The sequence below is a fragment of the Danio rerio genome, chromosome 23, assembly GCF_049306965.1.
Source record: "Danio rerio strain Tuebingen ecotype United States chromosome 23, GRCz12tu, whole genome shotgun sequence".
Taxonomy (NCBI): Eukaryota; Metazoa; Chordata; class Actinopteri; order Cypriniformes; family Danionidae; genus Danio; species Danio rerio.
In genome coordinates this window covers 11,927,501-11,941,573 of record NC_133198.1, presented here as the reverse complement: position 1 = coordinate 11,941,573, position 14,073 = coordinate 11,927,501, and the positions used below count along the sequence as shown (strand labels likewise).

General features: G+C 39.5%; 1 protein-coding gene across 4 annotated transcripts in view; it reads right to left on the bottom strand.

Moving 5' to 3' along the window:
* The window catches only part of cntn3a.1 (contactin 3a, tandem duplicate 1), a 193,245-nt gene that overhangs the window by 37,096 nt on the left and 142,076 nt on the right, over positions 1-14,073 (bottom strand). For 2 of the 4 annotated variants that reach the window (XR_012399020.1, XM_692822.10), the window contains exon 11: positions 3,031-3,181. Coding sequence is in view for 2 of the 4 variants with exons in the window: in XM_692822.10 (XP_697914.4) it covers positions 3,031-3,181 (151 nt within the window). In the remaining 2 variants the exon portion in view is untranslated. The remainder of the gene's footprint in view (positions 1-3,030; positions 3,182-14,073) is intronic. The other 2 variants (XR_012399021.1, XM_073939890.1) reach the window with 1 other exon arrangement.

Genomic DNA, 14,073 nt, shown 5'->3' with positions numbered 1-14,073 from the left:
AGCTCTGTCCTCTTTTTAAAAAATCTCATTTGAATTTAATACAACAGTCACCAAAATTCTATTGCTCTATTTTTAGATGCAAGGCTCACTGGGCTCAACACAAGATCAGCATTCACCACATGATCGCTCTAATCGGAATTATTATTTGCAACTTCGTTTGTTTGTTGGTAGGTTTGCAAACTAGTGTATTTTCATTGCGTCTATCTTAAACTTCAGCCGTTTGCAGTTCTCGAGGTCACAGAAGCTCCCTGTGAGTGTGATCCTAACAAGTTGCAGCTGTAAAGTGTAAGCGCCTTTGCCTCACGTGAGTGTCGCTCCATTGGAAATAAAATAACAAACTTGCCTGCAGGTCGCACATCAGAAGCACAGCTTGGTGAAGCGCAGCATCCCGCCATGCAGCACCATGCATTTTAGAATTCTAAACAGGTTTCTATCAGGGTACACACAACGGCACTTCAAGTCGGTGGCTGTCCGCGGCGCCCAGCCAGGATTCAGGACACTTCATGCTTCTGCCGCGCCACAGAACGCCATCTGAACATGCGAATGTCCATGTCTGGTGTGCTGTGTCGTGGCTCTAAGCATGTCATCCGGTGCTTCAGTCAAAGTTAATTCAGTGTGCGTGGTTATTAGTCTCGGTGTACAACCTCGGAACTTTAAACTAGCACACAGTTAGCTGTAAAACTATACAAATACACAAATGATTGGTTACTCTCTGTTTCGTCTGTGTCCGAGGCGTACATGTACGGCTGAATGCTGATCCTCTCATGCTGCTTCTCTCTGTCTCTACGAAGCTGTGTACATTATAGTAAAAAAACTGAACTGTGTTTTGAACTGAACCTAAACTGGCACACTCAGAAGAACCATAATATTAATATTAAATCATAAAAAGGGGTATACTATGTGCCCTTTAAATAAATCTTGAATTCAAATCTTTAAACAAAACAGTATACAGTAGAGTACATTTTCATGTGTTACTATGTTTCTCTTTATAAACAAATTCAGAAATTCTAGATGCAGATTTAATAAGAACATTTTAATTGAATGCTCAATTTATTTTTAAATGCTTTTAAAGTGTAACCCTAAAATATGCTGTAATATTCTCTAATAAGTTCATTCTATTCAATCATTTTCTATCGGCTTAGTCTCTATTTCAGGTGTCGTCATTTTCTAGTCTCTTTATTAATCAGGGGTTACCACAGCGGAATGAACCACCAACTATTCTGGCATATGTTTTACGCAGTGAATGCCCTTCCAGCTGCAAACCAGTACTGGGAAACATCCAAACACTCTCTTATTCACAGTCTCATACACTACGGACAATTTAGTTTATTCAATTGACCTATGGTGCATATCTTTGGACTGTGGGGTAAACCGGAGAACCCGTAGGAAACCCATGTGAACATGGGGAGATTATGCAAACTCCACAGAGAAAACAATTGACCCAACCGGGACATGAACCAGCAACCTTATTGCTGTAAGGTGACAGTGCTAACCACTGAGTCACCATACCACCTCTCTTATAAATAATAGATGCAAATTCGGGTCATGAGCAGGGCTTCTGCCTGCCCAGTGACTCTGGCTTTGTTGCTAAATGGCTAGCATAGATTTTACTGAGAGAGTAGCTGTGCTTTATGTGCTTTCAAAAGGCTAAAAAACAGCGTAGATTCACTCGATCGTTTCAGAGGTGCACCCAGATCTGTGAGTTCATCAACTCCTCCATAAACTATACCTGGATGATGGAGGCTTTCAGCGGTGCTTTCGACTGAGCCAAGCCCAGTTTGATAAGCTGATTTCAGCTCGTTACACCGACAACAGATGCTATGTCATAATCACGCCCCTACAAGAGAAAGCTCCTGATTGGTTAATGTGGCTTGAATGTCTGCTGAAGTTCAGATTTTCCTACTTGAGCCAAACGCACTAGACGCTCAACTTGCACTGCTTCATTTGCGTGAACCGTGTCATTCACACCATCTCATTTGTGTGAATCACACCGCAGGATTTCTATTCGCATCTTTGCATTGACTTAACATGCAAATCACTCACGCTTGATGCTTCTTCCGTGTCTGATGTGAACACAGCATTACAGACTAATGGTATAAAAAGACACATTTACTGACTTTTAAAACTAAATCCATGGTACCACAAGAGACAAAATTGCAACATTAAAAAAAAAAAAAACAATAAATATGGTGTAACATTATATTTTTGAAATTGCTATATTTAATGTAATTTTTTTAAATAATAAATATGCATCAGTGTTATTCATTTATTCAATCATTTTCTTTTTCGACTTTGTCCGTTTATTAATTACTGGTGGCCACAGTGGAATGAACCGCCAACTTATTTACTAACCAGCATATGTTTTACACAGCAGATGCCTTTCCGTCTGCAACCCAGGACTGGGAAACATCCATATACTCTTGCATTCACACCCACACATACACTACGGCCAGTTTAATTTACTCAGTTCACCTATAGCGTATGTGTTTGGACTGTGGGGGAAACTGGAGCACCCCGTGGAAACCCATGCCAACATGGGGAGAACGTGCAAACTCCACACAGAAATGCCAGCTGACCCAGGAAGGGCTCGAACCAGTGACCTTCTTGCTGTGAGGCGACAACACTACCCACTGTGGCACTGTGCTGCCCGCAGCAGTGTTATATATTAACCAAAAAAGAAACTTTATAAAAATGGAAACTAATATTCTTTGTCAATACTTCTACAAAGTAAACTTTTCTCCTAATCACAAGGCTCTGTATTAAAATCCACAGTTTGAATGATCAGTGGTTGGTTGATTATTCAAGTACTGTTGATGCTTTTCTGTTTTTTTCTTTCTTTCCTTCTTTTTTATTTCTAGATCAAGTAAATGCAAATGCAGCGTCTGTTGTGTTGAGACGTTTTGATGTGAATAATCAAGCCTTTGATCAGTAACAACCCACCGCCTGACCTGAATCATATTGCTCTGTCTGTATCACTTTAATAAAGCACTCGTTCTCGGCAGACAAAGTGAAATAGGCTGGTAAAAATACCTGTGGCTCTCTCGCAGGGCCTCCTTGCCCTTCCTCCAGGAGATCATCCCACGTGGGGACATGCGAGGCCTGCACTCAATCAAAACATCTCCACCCTGCCGAGCCAATGTCTGCGCCTTCAGCACACTGTTGGAGAAATCTGGAGCCACTGCTGAGGTGAACAAGAAAACAAGCAGCTTACAAAACTGACTGACAGAGAGACAGACTGACATACTTCAAAAGTAAAATGAGATATACGATGTTCAAAAGTGGCAGTTGTTTAAGGATGTTCACACTTGGCAGATATGGCGGTTCATTTGAATTTGAATTGAATCATGAAAGCTGATATCTAAACTAGGGTTGGGTTGATAGATGATGCCATCATCCATCGTTAATGGCCGATAGACATCATGATGTTGAGCTGGCATTGTGATCCTTTGCCCTGCCCCCGTTGCAGCAGCAACCCACTTGCGAAAATACACACTTAGGCCCCGTTTACACTAGTGCGTATTAGTTTTAAAACGGCGTTTTAGAATGAAAACGATCCGCGTCCACACTCGCGTTTTACCCAGCGTTTCTGAACTGCTCTCCGTCCACACCAAAACGCTGAAAACGCACATCACGTGACCACACACACACACTTTGGCAATCGCTGGAGCCCATCTACCCAGATGAGAGCTCTGCTAGTCGGACTTCTCATCAAGCATCTCCCGCTGGATCTATTCTCACTATATTTATTAAACGTGATATTTCATTCATCTTGTTGTCTTTATCTAACGACATATTCCCTGACTTTGGTCACTGGAATCTATTACTTGTTCTCAGGTAATGTGTTTTGGCTGAGCGCAAAGATAAGTTAATGATTAATGTAACCACCTAGCCTATTCTGTATATTGACTGATCGCTTGCCTTTATTTCCTATAATGTATAAACTTATTGTATGTTATACTTTTATAATGGCCATTATCGATTATTAAAACTGATATTCAGCAAAAGAGAGGGTGTGTTTCGTATTTTCACTGAAATTGAAAGGAGTTGTTATCGGCTCCGTTTTGTTATAAATATGCACACAGTGAAGATGGACGCTCATGCAGCACGACGCCTCAACATTTCTGCTGTCTGTTTAGTTGTTAATATTAAAATAAAAATAGGCAGTTCCTTATATCAAGTTTACATTTTATTGTTGAGAAAGTGAAACAACGTAGCCAAGGTGATGTGAATGAAGTTATAAAGTACACTGTTCCCTGTGAAGATTGACGCGTGTCCTCGGTATGTTTTCCATATCAAACTGAGAAGAAGAGATGCAGCCTTGATCAAACTTGCGAAGTCTGAACTTACACGGAGAAGATTCAGGACTGAACTGTGTGTTAGGCTACTTAATATTGAGGAAAAGCCCCAATCAGAGAGGCGAATGTCTGCAGCCCCGCCTCCGTTTTCAGATATCTCCGTCTTTCCCCATCCACACTGAGACAGAGCTGCAGCGTTTTAGAATGAAAACGCCCTCTCCAGCGTTTTCGAAACGCTCCGTTTTCGGCGCTCGAGAACTCCGGCGTAGTGTGGACGGATGGCGTAACCGTAGCAAAACTTATGCGTTTTCAAACTAAAACGCATTAGTGTAAACGGGGCCTTAGGCCCTGTTTACACTAATACATCTTACTTTTAAAATGGCATTTTGTAATGAAAATGATCCACGTCCACACTGGCGTTTCACCTAGCATTTCTGAAAAACCCTCCTTCCATGCTATACTGCTGAAAACACACATCACGTGACCACACACACTTGATATTTAATTATTCTTGTCTCTGTCTAATGACTCTTGTAAATCTATCAGGTAACGTGTCACAGTGTCTGTACACTGCTTCATTCTTTCGTTTTAACGCTTGTACTTAGTAATTTTAGGGAAAACCTCAGATACTGTTGGTTCATTCCTGTTGGTTATGCACATTTTTTGCCAACCAAGTTTGTCAACGCCTGCAGAGTCCTGCAGAAAAAGTAATCGACAGGTGTGTAACTGATCCTTATTTATTTATGATTTAGTTATGGATAAAACAAAGATCATGCGAGTCAGGTAGTTGAAAGTGTAGACTACAAATAATTAAATCATTATGAACTAATTTTTTATTCTTAAACGATTAATTTACCCCTGCCCACAATGACGATGCCATCATTCATCACAATGTTTCATGTTAGAAATTGTACGATGCCAAATTGGTCTACATCGCCCAACTCTAATCAGAGCAGATTTGAACACCAAGCAAGCACTGAGAATGCAGAAAATATGGTTCTTAAGGCCTGTTTACAACAGGATGTTTTTTGCTCACAATTTTCACAAACGTTTAATCACTCTTGAAATAACAAAGAGATGACAATGTGATTGTGTATACCAACTCGCAAAACGCCAGGCGCAAAAGAGAGGATCCAAAAACAACTGTTGAATTCTATTGTTCCATTCTTATGCATTTTATTTTATCATTAGTCTGACATCTTGATAAACTCTTTGTAAATACATATGTGTCGGCATCAATAAAAGACTTTTAAGTAACAATATCTTGTACAAGTTGGGATTCAAACTCAGGTCACTCGAATCACAGTCACATTATACCCATGCATGATCCACTAGGCTATGGGAGATTGTGGTTTAGTTTCCAACCCTGTCAATCAAACGCAGATTCGAAAGGGGTTTAAACAAAGTTGTTTGGCAACAGTGAGTATATGAATATGACCTTTAATAGTAAAAAATATCTAAATTTTATTTTTATAATCACACGTCATAAAAACAGTCTGCAGAAACGCTTAGTTTTAAAAATTGCTTTATTTTAAGGTTTTTTGTATATATACAAACAGAACAAGAACGAATAAGACATAATAAAGACAATATAGAAAGAAAACAAAAAAAGAAAAGAGACAAACACACACACACACACACACGCACGCACGCACGCACGCACGCACACACACACACACACACACACACACACACACACACACACACGCACACGCACACGCACACGCACACACACACACACATCATAGTCAAAAAACAACATACAATCAATACTAGAGAGGGTATATAACTTAAACCTCAAAGTGGTCACTGGATTGTTCTTGAGATATAGATTTGTCAAATAAATAAAGACATTTACCCCAAGTAGCCAAACATTTTCTTATAGAGCAAGTCCTTAAAAATCAAAGCCTCTCCATCTGAATAACAGATATCATTTCAGAAATCCAGTTCTGCAAAGAGGGTGTACAGTTGATTTCTGATTATTAAGCACTAGTCTTTTAGCCTCCACCAAGCCTTGCATTAAAGACTCATGCATTGTTTGAAGAACAGAAGATCTGGTATCTGGCATCTGGTAGAAAAGTTCTGCTATAAGCCTTGGAGTACCAGTCAAATAGGTTTGTTTAGAATCTGTTCAGTAAGAGGTAGAGCCAAAAGGTGTGAGCAACCATGTCCTCTGCTGTCTTGCATCTATTGCACATTGGTGTGACAGAAGGAAAGATTCTATGAAGCTTGGCTTTAGTGTAGTGTAGACAATGTATGACCTTGAATTGAATCAGTTGGTGTCTGCTGTTGACTGAGCACGACTGTATTGAAGTCAAACAATTGTCACATGTGTCTGCAGAGAGTTTCCCAAATCTTTTTCCCAGGCAACTTTAAATCTCATAGAGTATACTGTAACACATTTCAAATAAACACACATTTAGAAGTAAAATGTGTAAAATCAGAGGGGTTCGTAAAGATATAATAAAACACATATTTTCTGGACAGAGTTAGAAACTAGGAATTTTACATTTTACAAAATGCCTGATTTGCAAATCCTTTTCAAAAAGGGAAAAATGTGTATGAGGTAGATCAAATTTTTCCCTTAATTGACTGAACGCATAAACACCTTGATTGACATTTTCCCTTTGTACGCATTATTAGAGAGAGAAAGCCCCACACATTAGTGATGATCTATTGCTTATTAGCATAGGACGATAGTCTTGTTTTTGAATCCATCACTATGCTTTTGTAGCTCCGCCTTGTTTTGAAAAAAAAAAGGCTGGGCGTACAATGTCATATGAATTTAAAGCGAGCCACCAAAATGACATAATTTGGCTCAGAGCCTAAAATGGGGCAGTTTCAAAGAGTTATAAAACATTATTTGTTGAGTAATTTAAGCTGAAACTTTACATACACACTACAGGGAAATCAGAGACTTATTTTAGATCTAGCAAAATGGGGCATAATATGGGACACACATATATAAGGAAACATCCAGTAAAAAAAAAAAAAAAATGTTAGTTTTGTTACTTTTTTCCAATTTTCAAAAACTGAGAGCTCTCCTGTCCCTGTGTTGAGAAAAAATTGTAAGTGCAGATGCAGTGGTGAAAGGTTTGTTTGAGTTACATCATTAACTACTCAGACATGACTTCGCCTTAATTTACTTAATTGCTTTAAACAGTATATAATTTTTGGTATTAAAGGACCTTAATTGTCTATCGTGAGTAGGTGCAGAAGCAGTATCACTTAAGCTTCATTCACACTTCACATTCACAGTCTTTGCATTGATCACTTGGGTCAGCCTGCCGGTGACTTTCTCACACCTGCAGCTTTTCCACGATGGACGTCCAGTGTTCTCCAGCCTCCGGCACCTAGGCAACAGCTCTGCACAAAAAGTTTGTCCAGAAGAGAATTGTTCGAGCCCAACAGAGTCTGTTTTCTCTCGAGGTTTTTGTTTTTCCTTCACTTATGTTAGTTGGTAAGGTTTGTTCCTTGCCACTGTCGTCACTGGCTTGCTTGGTTGGGACTTGTGGAGATGCGCATCAATGGATTTGCTCTTCAGTATTTGGACTTTCAGCAGTGAAATTTAAACCACACTTAACTGAAGTAAAATGATCTTCAACTCTGAAAACTGGAATGACACAGTTTCAATTTACTAGAACAGAAATATTACAGGAATAAAGATGAACTGAATTGAACTACGAGTGGCTCACAGCAGCAAATTGACAAGCGTTCTTTCATTTCTAAAGAGAGTGAGCGTCTTCCGGCAACCTCCGTTTACGCAAGCAACAGCGACCGTTGGTGACCAGGGGCCTCATGTACAAAGACTTACATTGAATTCACACAACAATATTTACAATTTTGTGCGTACGCAGTAAAAAAAAAAAAAAATAGATGTATGAAACACTGCGTATGCGGAATCCCACGCATATTCTCTTTGTACATCCAAATTAAAGTGAAACTGAATGCATGTACACAAGCGCAAAACCCCTCCCTGCCTCCTCCCCCTAATAAATATGGTAATGACTTTACTTTGGCAAAACCAAATAAAAAAGCAATGGCAAAAGCAAGCAAAAACAGAAACTCTGAACCGAATTTGAATTGGAGGTGAACCTATCGGAGGTAGACCAGTGTTATTTGCAAGTTTGCCCATCGGAATTAATAACATAAGAAAAAACTAAAGTGGGAAAGTTTAGCTGTCACAGTTAATGTGGTTGGGTCTGAACAGCGTACACCTGAAGTGGCACACCTCGTAGGACATCAGCAGCAGATGTGGCGTAGCTCATCAAGCACATGGCAACATGTTTTGACACTATCTGTCAGGGTTCTGCCACTCTGGTCTTGTAAATTCCTGTTTTGGTGGCAGAGCTCAGACACTAGCCATGTCTGGTCCTGTTTCTGTCTCTGAGTGTACGCAGAGTGTGCGCGCTCCCGCTTGATGCGGCCGCGAGTGCTCTGCGTCCTTCAGACGCACGCACTCTTGTACTCGTGTTTGTGTTTTCGTCTGTCTGCAGTGTGGTGTTTCATTCCCAGCGTCTCAGTCTAGTTGGTTTCGGTTCTGGTCGGCGCTGGGATGAAGCATGCACGCTGCGTGTGTGAGTGCACGGTGAGTGTTTTTAATTATCGTGTGCTCGTGTCTTGCGTCTGTTGTCAAAGCACGTGGCTATGTGTTTACATTGTGGTCACGTGCTTTTGTCGTGTGCTTCGGTGTTGTGCTTGTGTTGTCTTGAACACGCAGTTAATGAGTTCTCATTGGCTGCGTGTTCTAGTCTCGTTTTATGTGAGCGCATGGCTTGTGTTGTCTCTCTGTGTCATGCGCTCTCCCGTCTATTGTCTAGTCCCACCCTCCTTGTTAACCCATTATTAGTTAATTATGTTCATCTGTTTGTGTGTTAATTTCCTACAGTTTAAAAACCCCTCATGTCTGCTGTCCTGTGTGAGTTCGTCATCACATGTTGTCTTTACCTGTCCTGCTGTGTCCAGCCTTGCCTTGTTGTGCCTACCCAGTCAAGTTTGTTTGTTTGTTTGTTTATTTGTTTTATTAGTGTTTTCACCCTCGGGGTTGTTTATTTTGCATTTTATTTTATTTTTATTATTTAATAAAATCCTATTTACTCTGCGCTTGGGTCCTCGCTCCTTTTTCCCCTCACCGAACGTGACACAATCATTCATGAACCCGGTTCAAATCAAGCCTCTGATGAACTCATTCTTCTTTTTTCCCCCATTACATATCAGATTTTCCCAACTCTTCATCATGAGGAAGACAAGTAGGACTCATTATGAAGTGTGTGTATTATGTTAAATGCATTTGAGCATCACATATTATTTGCTCATTTATTGAATTGAAATGTTTCAGATTCAATTAGTCTATGCAAATTCATCTTCAAATCATGCCTTGTATGTGCAATGTACGTGCAGTTGACTGCTCCGATTACATTGGGAAAACCAGTGATCGCTGCAAGTTGCACTATAATGTTTGGCTGGTCAACTGTGTGGTATGGAAACCTTATATAAATCAAATCAAATCAAATTCAGTCCCCTATAGGTGCCATTGCACGGCTTAAAGATACTTTGTAGTGTGCAATTTCACACAATTGCCTCTAGGAGTCGCCAATCGAAATGAAAAAAACACTAACAAGAAATGCAGGTATGCCAGTTATGAAGTTGGTGTGGACCAATGCACATTCTCACTTTCATTTCATCGTTAGTGAATCCAAATGTGAGCATGAAACCTGGTGTACGCAAAGTTTTTTTTGTGTACGCACCGTTGATACATGAGGGCCCAGGTGTACGTGTCGAGTGACGTGACAAAGTTGAGAATCTTTCAGCTTCATGCAAAATGAAGAATGACTTTCTTGAGTGACAGCCAATAGGAGCACTAGTAGAGCTCACGTGATTGTCTCTCTCAGCTTGCTCCGAGGTTGTATTCTTCATGCTGTGGACCTACACAGACCTGCGTTTGCTAGGCAAACTACAAAGGCAGCTACAAAGTTGCTGCTTGTGTGAATGAGGCATTAATGTGAATAAAAATGTGAAATGCAAACTCATTATTGCTGAAAAACTTATCTTTTTATACAGTACATCCTATTATTAATGCTATGCAAAGAGACAACACTGGTGAAAATTTTGTTTGAGTTGCGTCATCAACTATTGAGAGATTCCTTCATATTTCCACTTTACTCAGTATATAATTTTTAGTATTAAAGGACCTTAAGTATCAAAAAGTTTATATAATTACAAACAAGCAAGCCCAGATGGATAAATTAACACAAAAGTAACATAATACATTATTATCGCAAGATTGTATTATATTACTTTAAAAATATTACCCATCACTGGTGATGTTGCCCATTACAGTTCAATAAAGGTGTCAGAAATGCATCGGCTTGCCACAATTTTAATTTGCCACAAGTTTCATTTGGAGGAACATCTGCTGCTGTTAACACTCATTTACATACTTTATAAGCTCTTCACCAGTTCTTAACTTATAAAAGCATGATCGCATGAACATTTAGCCCAGCACTCAGCATTGTTTCAGATGTTTGGAAAGTTCTGTTGCATAATATATCATAAAAACTTTTCTTTTTATGAGCTAAATCAACAGCATACTCATCAGAAATAAATTGAGACAGTATGGTGTTAATAAGGCTGATTACAGTAGAAATGAACTCATAATTGATCAAATTTGACTAATCATGTAATTTCCTGTCTATTACACCCTCTGTCCAACTGCATTTATGTAGAATATACAGCAGCAATATTTGATGAACAGAACAAGTTTATTTGATACTGAAACATATTCATCCATTATTATTATTATTATTATTATTATCATTATTATTATTATTATTATTATTATTATTATTAGTCCCCAGACAATTCCTTAATAAATTTATAGATAGATGGATGAATGAATGAATGAATCAGTGAATCAATGAATGAATGAATCAATCAATCTACGTAACACCTGGCATTCACTTCAAAGAGTTAAATTTTAGTCTCATCGGACCAGAGAATTTGGTTTCTTATGTCCTGAGATAGAGCTGAATATCTTTGCCCAAACCCGACGGGTTCGGGCTAAATTTCATTCATTTTAGACGGGTTCGAGCTTGCGCAGTAAATGAACAGTCATGTGATGCATTTGGATTAGCATGAGAAAGTAATCTATTTGTTTGTAACAACATTAAAATCTATCCTTGAAAAGGTGAAATAAATGATGACGGAGAAGTCAAAAAGAGCTAATTTTCACTGCGGTGAGGCCAGCTGCCAGTTTAACGGCCATTCTAGCCGCCAAAGTATTTTGTCAGTCGCTCATACACTGCGTATTACGGTAGAGAGCTAAACATCGATGCACAGCTGACAGGGAAGATGACGAGGTCACTTGCTACATTGAAACCGCTGTCATAAAAATTACATGAGTGTTCTTGGATGGTGGAAGATAAACAAACAATCCTGTTCAAAACTTGCAAAATTAACTAGAACAGTAGTATGCAGCAGAGAAAGTGTGTTTAGTGCTGCTGGATGCACCATCAGTGAGCGCAGAACTGTGCTAAAGCCATTTACAGTGGATTCAATAATGTTCCTCCATAACTTTTCAAATTTTCAAATTATAACTAAATATTAATTAAACCATAAAATCATATTGTAGTCAGGTTATATAGGCTAATATTGCCATTATTATTTTATTATTCAGCTTCACCGTCGCCCTAATACCAGATTGTGAAGAAAAGTGGTGACAAATTTTATTCTTTATCTTATTTTCGTTATTGTCAAATACCCTTCATAATTTATCATTTGTTTTAATTTAGCCTAGGCCTATTTAGAGTACTGAGATGTTACGATGTTACAGAGGACTTATTTTGTTTCCTTGTTCCTACTTCCAAGTGGCCTATAGCCTATATTTGTTAAGAATAAATAATGTTAAAACACATATAAATGACTTATTCATAATAAAACGCAAAAGAGCTGTGTGTATGTGCACATTTGAACAATGTCCGGCTGTAAACGGGTTCAGGCTTTATAAAGCGATCAATCAAAATGTACTTGTTGAGCTCGGGCCCTATTGGACCTAACTTTTATGGCCCGATTATATCTCTTGTCTGAGAGTCCTTCAGATGCCTTTTGGCAAAATCTAGGCGGGAGTGGCTTCTGCCTGGCCACTCTACCATACAGGCCTGATTGGTGGATTGTTGCACAGATGCTTGTCCTTCTGTAAGGTTCTCCTCTCTCCACAGAGGAACACTGGGGCTCAGACAGAGTGACCATATAGATCACCTCACTGACTAAGGCTATGTTCAAACTGCCAGGCTTAGTGCTCAAATTTTTTCTCAGATCTAATTTTTTTTTTCACACGGCTGTTGCTTTTTGCAACAGATCATGGTCTTAAACTGACCCGCATGCGCAGAAGGACATTACGGAGAGCACAAAATGTCTAATTATGCACACGTGATATTGTATGAATTAAGCACGTTGTCAGAAAATGCTTATACGATTATTGCCCTTCTCACAGACAACCGTGGTGTGTTTCATAAACTGTGAATGATTGTTCTGCTACTTCTAATGTGTATTTCAGCATTTGAAATCTAAAATAAGTCTCTTGCGATTGAAAACACTAATCATTTGTGATTTATGACAACTGCGGTGCGTGTTTGTTTGATCACCGGTGTAGTGATCTCATCAAGGGTTAATGAGCAGCCACAGACTAAACTGTGAAGGCAGAGTTGTTTTTTCTACATTTGCAGAGTTATTTCATTTTACTTCGTTATAAACAGCAGACACGTACAGAAGGGGAGTTTTTACTCTCAGAGAAAGTTCTCCCTCCTTTGCACAATTTCAATCCGCAACACGGATGACGCTCTTAAGCTTCGCGATTAACCCGTGCCCCAATCATTAACAAGCACCAGCTTTGCCTCCAAAATCTTTTTCAAAATGAACAACCAACTTTTTTTGTGGTAAAGTAATTGCCATGTGTGCTATTCTACTATGCTGCTGAGGAGTAGATGATGTCTGCAGCACAGAATGATGACACATGTCGCTCGAATATTATGTAAAAGTCACATGAAATCCGACATAATCATTTAGACTGTGGTTGCATTGCAAAACATCCGTTCTGTGTCTGATTTTAGACTACATATGAAAGTGGCACAGATCTGACCTGAAAAGATCAGATTCCATGTGGTTTGGGCTGTTCACACTATCATCACCTGAGTCACATGTGGGTAAAAAAAATCTGATTCGGGCCACATTTGGCTGCAGTGTGAACGCAGCCTAAGGCCATTCTCCCCTGAATTACTCAGCTTAGATGGCCAGCCAGCTCTAGGAAGAGACCTGGGGCCTCATGTATCAACGCTGCGTACGCACAAAAACATTGCGTACGCAAGGTTTCACGCTCAGAATCGCTCACGTTTGGATTTACTAACAATGAACTGAACGTGGGAATGTGCGCAGGTTCACGGCAGCTTTTTGGCAGGCGTACGCACATTTTTTGTGCGTGTCTGTTTTATTTCCATTGGCGACTCCTAGAGGCAGTTGAGTTAAATTCTTCTCTACAAAGTGTCTGAGCCTTGCAATGGCAGCTGTATGAGACGGGTTCATCTAGAAGGTATGTAAGATTTCCATACCATACAGTTGACCAGCTAAACATTAAAGCACAATTTGCAGCGGTCGCCTGTTTTCCCAATGTAATCTGAGCGATCTACTGCACGCACAGTGCTATAAAGACACTATCTAAAGATGAATTTGCAAGCGTGAATCAGAAACATTTCCATTCAACAAATGTGCAAATAAAATATGATGC